General features: G+C 40.1%; 1 protein-coding gene and 1 non-coding gene across 6 annotated transcripts in view; both read left to right on the forward strand.

The window, feature by feature from the left end:
- LOC121609784 overlaps nucleotides 1-248 on the forward strand; it is a 273-nt gene extending 25 nt beyond the window's left edge. Inside the window, exon 1 of the transcript XR_006007016.1 lies at nucleotides 1-248. This exon is cut by the window's left edge and continues 25 nt beyond it. This is a non-coding gene — a non-coding RNA (small Cajal body-specific RNA 6).
- atg16l1 (ATG16 autophagy related 16-like 1 (S. cerevisiae)) overlaps nucleotides 1-7,973 on the forward strand; it is a 25,013-nt gene extending 17,040 nt beyond the window's left edge. For all 5 annotated transcript variants that reach the window (XM_041940056.1, XM_041940058.1, XM_041940059.1 and 2 more), the window contains 6 exons: nucleotides 1,637-1,757; nucleotides 1,969-2,074; nucleotides 2,768-2,917; nucleotides 5,682-5,729; nucleotides 6,705-6,806; nucleotides 7,448-7,973. In XM_041940056.1, coding sequence (XP_041795990.1) covers nucleotides 1,637-1,757; nucleotides 1,969-2,074; nucleotides 2,768-2,917; nucleotides 5,682-5,729; nucleotides 6,705-6,806; nucleotides 7,448-7,541 — 621 coding nt within the window. In that variant the 3' untranslated portion in view covers nucleotides 7,542-7,973. The remainder of the gene's footprint in view (nucleotides 1-1,636; nucleotides 1,758-1,968; nucleotides 2,075-2,767; nucleotides 2,918-5,681; nucleotides 5,730-6,704; nucleotides 6,807-7,447) is intronic.
- Nucleotides 7,974-8,899: the final 926 nt, after the last annotated feature.

Below are 8,899 nucleotides of genomic sequence, written 5' to 3' on the forward strand. Positions count from 1 at the left end.
TGAACCTCAGTTCTCCCCTGGCCATGGTAACTCCCAGCAGCCCCTGCTGTGCTCCCATCATGCTCTAGTGATGCAGTGGTGGTCACAGGAGCTGCTGACAAACAGGATGTGACATCACAGTGTGAGTCTGTACAGAGATCCTACAGACTCAGTGTGATGATGATCAACGTCCAACAGAACCAATCAACAAGGAGTATCAGGCCGAGAAGGCGGGGCCTGAGCGCTGATCTCACTCTTCTACTGAGACCATAAAGACGCGACTGAGTTTCTCAACCGACATATTGTTGTTTTTATTAATGTTACATAATTAGTGATTGTTTTCACAAGTAACATCATTCAGTTTGTTACTAAAGTAAAATCATTTGTTGAATCGTGTGTAGGGCTGCAACTAATGATGTTGTTTTTGTTGTCGACTAATCTATTGATTATTTTTTCAATTAGTCACGATTATCTTCTTTATTTATAAGGACCTATTTTGGGCTTCTGTTTAACTTAACTTGCTTAATAAACCTTCACACCTGTGAAAGTTACCCTGTTATACTCTAACAGCATATGTTTTTAAACAAATATATTAAAATAATGACACATAAAACATGTATCTGTAACAGCTGATATATTTTTGAACATATAATATCTCTGTGACCACAACAAAAAATAAATTAATGAAATAATACAAACTTAAAGTGCAAGTGGTCGTAAACAAAAAATCTTTGTAAACAACTAAGTCAAAAAAGCTGCAGTTAACCAGAGACAATAATGATTAAACCAACTAAGGAGTTGCTTTTACCTTAATTAAGTCCATAAAAGTAAAAAAAACAATAATAAAACATCCGTTTTGACAGTTGGCAGTTAAAATACCTGAAACAAATTATCACTGATTTTTTACAGCTGAAATATGGAATTAATGCTCCAAATCACAGCTGATAAGTGAAAGATGTTTACGATTCAGTATAAACGTTCGTATCGACAGGGGCTGAAATTCAGTTTGTCAAAGCAGCTTCGCCTGTGATTCATTGATTTCTGCCGTAAAATACGCTTTAACGTAAGTGACCTGGCGTTCCCTCAGCAAGCTTCCGACTGAGAGACGTACAACACAAACCTTTTATGTACGTGCATGATAGGCGGACGGTTAATTAACCAGTTAGCATTGTCTAGTTGCTTTATGATTTAAATAAATTTGCTAACCTCTACTACAAACCTGTCTCACCATTTTTTGTCGGCGTTTAAGGTGTTCGTGTATCGCCGTCGTGCTGCCATGAAATGATAGTTGAGCTTCACAGAATTTACATTTCACGTGTTTCGCTGGATTATTTTCTGGAAATGTTCAAACTTTGGAAAGTTTAGTTCGGAGTTTTCGAGCCGCTCCTTCTGTTTGTTCCGCCATAATTCATTCTTCTTCTTCTCTGTTTCCTTGCGCGATGTAAACGGCGAGCGATGCTGCCCCCAGCACTTCCTGTAGTGCACTGCAGTTACAGATGAGCACGAAGCGGACTGTCTGTTTTTATCATACAGCAGTTTACAACAGTGACATGACATCGACAAATTTTTACTGTTGACGTAATCGATTACGTCGACTAATCGTTGCAGCCCTAACCGTGTGTGTGTCTGTGCGCTTGTGCTTGCATGTGTCTTCCAGCACACCTTGACAGGTCACAGTGGGAAGGTGCTGTCAGCTCGCTTCCTATTGGACAACGCTCGGATTGTATCTGGGAGCTACGATCGAACGCTCAAACTGTGGGACCTCCGCAGCAAAGTCTGTACGTGATTGGACAGTTTTTACAGGTTTCCCTGGACCTGGGACCAGGTGTACAGGTCTGATAGAGCAGCTGTTTGTGTACTGTACTTTCTGTACTACTTAAAGTAGTTTGACTGAGGTCATCTTGTTGTTGTTAGTAAGTTCATTTGTGCCTCATTGATTTCCCACTTGTCATCCCTTTGACTGCATCACCTGCTATCTTACCTGTGCAGGTATGAAGACAGTGTTTGCTGGTTCCAGTTGTAATGACATTGTGTGCACGGAGCAGTGCGTCATGAGCGGACACTTCGATAAGAAAGTTCGATTCTGGGATATCAGGTCAGACGAGACGTTTGTAACGTTTGAATGTAAAACGTGTTGTTCCTTAATGTTGGCTGTTAGATGGTTATAACCTGACGCATGCTCACCTGGATCTGAAGGAAGAGTTTCACTCAAACAGACACATCATTCAGAAATGTTTAGCGTGCTACTTACTGCAAAACTTCAGAGATCATTTCTTCATCGTGAAAGTTTCCAACTGTTTGAAACTTTTTCCAGGTGAAATCATGTAAATTAGGATTATTGGATTAAAACGTTGTGTCTGCTGGTCATGGGTCAGGGATTAGTCTGACACACTTTATGTTGAACTTGGTCTGGTCTCGCTCTCACTTCGGACTGACGTGGTTGTCCGTATTTTCAATATATTGTCCAGAAGTCACTGGCGACCTGGCTGGGTTAGGGTTACATATTGTTTTATGAACCTAACGAATTTTGGTTGTTCAAATGAACTATTTCAAGCAAATTGTAATGAAAAGCTACCAGAATGACTTATTTCAGGTTTAGTTTCATGTGATGCAGAACAGGAACACTGCTCATTGCACTAAACATTTAGATTATATGTGATTTATTACGTGTTTGTTACATGAAGATACATGAGTTTTGCAGTAATATTCAGATTAATATTGTAATTGATTTCTAACATGTCGTGTGTGTGCACGTTTGTTCTGTATGTAATCTGTACACGCTTGTCAGAGCGGAGAGTATCGTCCGGGAGCTGGAGCTGCTGGGCAGAGTGACGTCTCTGGACCTGAACCATGACCGCACCGAGCTGCTTACGTGCTCCAGAGACGATTTGGTGAAGATCATCGACCTGCGCACCAACGCTGTCAGACAGACTTTTAAGTGAGTTCTTGGCTGTGAGCTGCAGATCCTCCGTGTTTCAGCAACATGTCACACTTCCAAAGGTTATAAACTGAGTAAGAAAATGCATTTGGGTGGTTGAATGTGGCTGGTAGTGTTTTGATTAGTGTATAATCACATGAAAATAAGAGTTGTGTTTTCATTACCTGAGAATGAGTCTTTATATCTACAGAGGGAGCAGAGTCCAGCATGTTGCACTGCCATGTTTTGGGCTCCTGCAGAAACGTGTGGCCACCATAGGGGAGAGTGAGGGGTGTTCAGTTGGTTGCAGTCTACATCCTCACCACTAGATGCCACTAAATTCGTCACAGCGGTCCTTCAAATAACAGAATTTGACTAATAGCATTAAATTGACCCTGGGGCACCACCTTTTGGAAGAGAAAAACTGTCTCTAAACCTAACCCCATTCATTTAATCTCAATCTGAAGGTGCTACAGAGTGCTCGACCCGTGTACAGTGACCTTAATACTTCATTAATACACACATTTAACCAGGTTCTTTATAAATGAAAAGTGTTACTACGAACTACTCACAATAACTACTAACTACTAAAGATCAAATGATTGTGATCATTAACAGTCTTAATGCTGCCATGAATACATGCAAAGAATACAGCAATGAAAAATGAAGGAATAAATGATTGAAAGATTGAATTGAATTTAATGAGGACCATCAGACCAGTCATTATGTCAGATCTTTTAATTAGTAAAAACACTAGGAGATCTCTAGGACTACACAACAAGAAAAGGCTGAAGGCACTGTTCAGCAGCTGAGAGTCTTAGAAGGCCAAAAGAAATCTGAAGTAATAAGATATGATAACTATATTGATCAGAAATACAAAGTTTGGATCTAATGTATAGTGTATCTGAGTATTGCTATTAATCTGTTTATCAGTTTCTGTTGTTCTTGCATCAACGTCAACATAAAACTTCACCATCTTTAACTTAATAGTTAATAAGACATCAGTTAATGTACGTTTTATTTTTGTATTGCAAAATCAATTTAACTGAATTTTATTTATATACTGACAAATCACAGCAGACGTTGTCTCATGACAATTTCCACAAAGAGCAGGTCTGGACCAGACTCTCAGTCTACACAGACCCAACAGGCACACAGAGGCAGGCACTTGGCGACAGTGCTGAGGAAAAACTTCGTTTTAACAGGCAGGAATTCAAAGCAGAACCGGCCATCACCCTCAACCGGTTGGTTGTCAGGGTAGAGGGGTGGGCAGAGGAAGAAAGAGAGGAAGAGTAGTAGAGAGGTAGCTGGAGAGAGACAGACAGAGGAAGGGGTGTACAGCAATGACAGTAACCATGACAGCAGTAATGATTGACATCTGACTAATAATAAAATAGTATGTGAGTATCTAGCATATATTCAAGAGTCTTTATTGTCATTGAACATGTCAATGAAGTTTTCATTGCAACCCCCATGTTAGGAACAGATGGTAAGAAAGATAAGACTAGAAAGAATAAAATTAAGATACTACAATAAAATAAAATAAACATGCAATAAAAATATCCGTCAAGCAATTAAGCAACAGAATGAAAATATACTAAGGCAATAAAAATATACTAAACAATAAACAATAAAATATGGAAGTGAAATGTGCAACAGAACAAAATATACAAGCAGAATAAAATATACACAGTGAAATGTACCGACAATAAAATATACCAGTGGACAATAAAATATGCCAATGAAAATGAAATGTGCCAATATACTAAAATGTATATAATTTAGTTAAGTATATGTGTGGACCTAAAACTTGAGTACACAGAAGGTGCAGGTGGAGGTGTAGGTGTAAAGTGCGGTGTGCAGTGGTTCACAGTTCTCACAGTCTCTCACTGCAGTGAGGGGCTACTGGGGGTGATATATATCTATAAAACATAGTATATATGTATATGGTGTGTTTATGTGTGTAATATATGTGAACACTGGTCACAGTATATGTACAGTGTACCCAGAAAGTATTGCCAAGCCAAGCTTCAAAAAGACTTGAGGCTGTAATTACTGTCAATGGTGCATCAACAAAGTATTGAGCAAAGGCTGTGAATACTTACGTACATGTGATTTCTTAGTTTTTTTTTATATTAATACATTTGCTAACATTTCACCAACATGTTTTCACGTTGTCATAGCGGGCTCTTGTGTGTAGAATTTTTGAGGGAGAAAATGAATTTATTCCAATTTGGAAAGAGGCTGTAACAACAAAATGTGAAAAAATACTCTCCAGATGCACTGCACGTTAAAACAACTCTGTGAATCTAATAATGAGGGGAATATAATTGATAGTAAAAGCAGTAGCAGTGGATGTCAGGCAGGGCCATGGCAGCAGATGCAACCATGACCCAACCATGATCCAGGTTCAGCCAGTCTCCATGGAGACCTGCGAGACCAGAAAGCGCAATGACTCCTAGTTAGTATGAATGTATACAGACGGAGAGGGAGAGGAGAACAGAGGAGGCTGTAAACTTCACCCCCCAGCCTGAGAGTTTGAGACAGTTTGAGGGGGGTGCAAGGTCTGCCAGGGTCCACGGAGGTGAACTCATCACTTCAGTTCTCGTTAATGTTTCCTTGAGTCCAGACAGGCACTAGTTTATGATCCAGATGTCAAGTGAGCCACCAGATCTTCATCAGTCCTCTCTGAATGATGTAAAAAGTCTTAACCATCGCCATTTTTATCACAACACACACATAAATAACCATCCTGGTGTGTGTGTGTGTGTGTGTGTGTGTTCAGTGCTCAGGGCTTCAAATGTGGAGCAGACTGGACCAGAGTCACCTTCAGGTGAGTCAACACAGTTTTTGGTCACACAGAACAGCAGCAGGAGCCGGCAGCTTTCAGCGCTGTAGTGTTGAACACATCGTTTCCATTTCTCAGTCGCAGTATCTCCCAGGTTTGCAGTAACTGTTCTCTGAAATGTGTTTTGAGTTTACTGTAGTATTACTGTATGACCTGGTCTCAAATAAAGGGACAGAAATCAACACAACTATACTGATTTTATGGATTAATTCTCATCACTTCTACTGTGCTCTCCTTTTAATCAATGTTAAAATACGTCAATCACAGTCAGCCCTTCCTGCAAATATTTCACATTAAAAGCCTTGTAGTAAAAGTATACCAGTATCGTTGTAGTAAAAACAAGAATATCATAAAAATGATGAGCACTTATTTTCACTTGTGAATTCATTTTTTTAAGAAATAACAAATGATCATATCTTTACTTTCGTGTTTGCTGATTTACGCATTAACTTTTTTTAACTTGTGAACCATGAATCCAAATCTTTAACAAAAAAATCTTGATTAAAGGTTCACATATTTGCCTTTTAGGAGCTTTTTAACTGCATTTCAGACTTTAGCAGTAGCTCAAGCATCAGAGTTTTTAATGTGTGTCATTCACAGCAGTTTAATTTGAATAAATAAATCAATAAAATGAGCAAATTTTCCCGGTGAGGTCGCAGTTCTGATGTTGTGTCGTCAGTGAAACTCTCAGATGGGAGATGTGTGGTATTTTGCTATGTTACACAGGGGCTCTAAGCTGTTTGAGTCCAATAAATAGACAGAATAAACGTAAAGAAAGGAAATATTCTTACACCTAATTTCCTTATTAAACATGAAACTCCAGCTGTTCACCTTGAGAACACTATTAACAAGAGAATGACGTGAGCTAAACTTTGTACTGAAGCAAACATGTGACCATGAATGAGGAGCTGAGTTTGACATGTCAGTAAATCAGTATTTATCTTGACGTGTTGTGTTCAGTCCTGATGGAAGCTATGTTGCTGGAGGATCCGCTGATGGAGCCCTGTACGTCTGGAACGTCCTGACGGGGAAAGTGGACCGAACTCTGGACCGAAACCATAAGTAAGAACCGGAGTAATCTCAGAACCTCCACACGGAAACTTTTGCAGGATTTAAATCAAACAATTTGTGAGGTGTCAAAGCAGCTAACGAATCAACTAATTACTGACTCATTACTCAGCTGAAGCTGAAGTGCTAATTCAAACCAAACGATTGTATTTACCAAAATAAAGGTGAGGTCAAACATTAAATGTGTTCCTCATCAAAAAGATTGTGTTCAAACAGCAAAGAAAGAGCTGCACCTCACCTCCAACATGCCATCAAGGTTAACAATACCTTTTAGAATCGGGGGGTATCTCATGACATCACACAGTGTGTGCCGCCTGTTGACCCTTTGCGTGTTCACATGATCGATGGATCAGGACAACTTGAACAGAGCCAGTGGTAGCGATCAATCAGAAAATCCTCTTGACTGCACGTCCTGTCAGCTGTCAGCGTGTTCCAGCTCTCAGCGTCTCTTCAGCAGCAGCGAAGCGTTTCATGTCTAACACACAGTCAGAAATGTGCTAAAAACAGACCTGAGAGCAGCAGAGAGCTGAACATGTTGTTTGTTTCATTGCTGGTTTTGGTGATTTGTTGACTGCAGGGAACTTCTAGAAGAGCAGATTCACACTTTGACCTGTCACTGTTGTTTGTTTCTGCAGCTCTGCCATCAACTCAGTGTCCTGGTCGCCTTCAGGGGCGTACGTCGCTAGTGTGGAGAAAGGCAGCAAGGCCATCCTGTGGTCTGACATGTGATTGGCTGAAGGGTGAGACAGCCTGATGACGTGGAGTCGGACACTGAGGAGGACCGTCCACCGGACGAGTTTGTGTTTTGGACGATGGTGGAGCTCCTCTGTCGTTGAACTCATCAGATGATAGACTGAATCGGGCGTATATCCAGCTGCTCGTTGTTCTGCCTTCAAGTCGACACGTTGAACATAAAAACAGCTTCAATCTCATGTTTACGTTTTATCTTTTTCGGGTGCATTCAGAAGCTATTGATGTTCCAGAAAAGCAAACTGCCGTCACAAAGTTGAAAACTTGATCCAGCCTGAAGTAAAAGGATTGAAGAGTCAGTGAAGTGTTGAGCAGGAACAGAGTATGCACCTGAAAGATGAATGAAAACACCACTCCACTAATGTGTGTCTGTGTCTGCACAACCAGAATAAAGTCAGAAAAATATCTGGAGACATTTCTGTCTAATACTGTTTGGATGCTGCTGATTTTTCTGCAGATTTGTTCAGCGAAACATGTTTTGGTCTTCAGAGAAATCAGAGTTGTGTTTCTACTTTGAAAACAAGCAGAAGATTCTGGAGTTTAAGTTCTGTGTCTGAACGTCTACTTCCTGTTGTGTGTCTGGATTGCCTGCTCAGAGCTTGTGCTTGTGGCTTTAGGCAAACTATCTGGCCATCGTGGTATCAACTGATGTCCTCCTGGGGCCAAAAGTACTTGTTTGTGCCATCGTGGTACAAAAACTTAGCTGTAACACTTTTCGATGTTGACACTTTGACACTACATAATGAGCAGGTGGCCGTTGTGTGAACAGGTGAATGCAGGCTTGTGTTGTAAAAGTGCTTTGAGAGGTCATTAGACTAGAAAAGCGCTTTATAAATACAGTCCATTTACCATTAAAAAGAACAGTTAACAGGATCAGTAAGATGCAGGTGATATATAAGAATGAAAAATAATAATTCTAATTAATAATAATTCTAAATAATTCAGCTTCACTTTCCTGTTTAAGTCGGCACAGCGACAGGCACAATATGATGAAAAAAAGAAGAAAAAAGAAAAAGGACAGGACTGTGTCTTGTACAGGTGTCATAAAAGACCACTAGAGCGGTGACTCTGTGCCTGACAGGTACAGTAGCTTATGGAAGCCGAGAACGGCCAGGTCCGTATATTTTATTTTATTTTTTTACCGTTTTCTCGTGACAGCGAATTAATTATTCCATTATCTCTAGATAAAAAAGACCGTTTTCCCTTGATAACTAATTAAATTGTTTGGTTCTCGGCATAGACTGGTTCTCGATTTCGGGGTTTCTACACAGACAAATCCGTAACGAAGGCTAGTGTTAGGGTTAGATAAAGTGTTTATTAGCAGTGATGTGATGAGT

The sequence above is a fragment of the Chelmon rostratus genome, chromosome 7, assembly GCF_017976325.1.
Source record: "Chelmon rostratus isolate fCheRos1 chromosome 7, fCheRos1.pri, whole genome shotgun sequence".
NCBI lineage: Eukaryota > Metazoa > Chordata > Actinopteri > Chaetodontiformes > Chaetodontidae > Chelmon > Chelmon rostratus.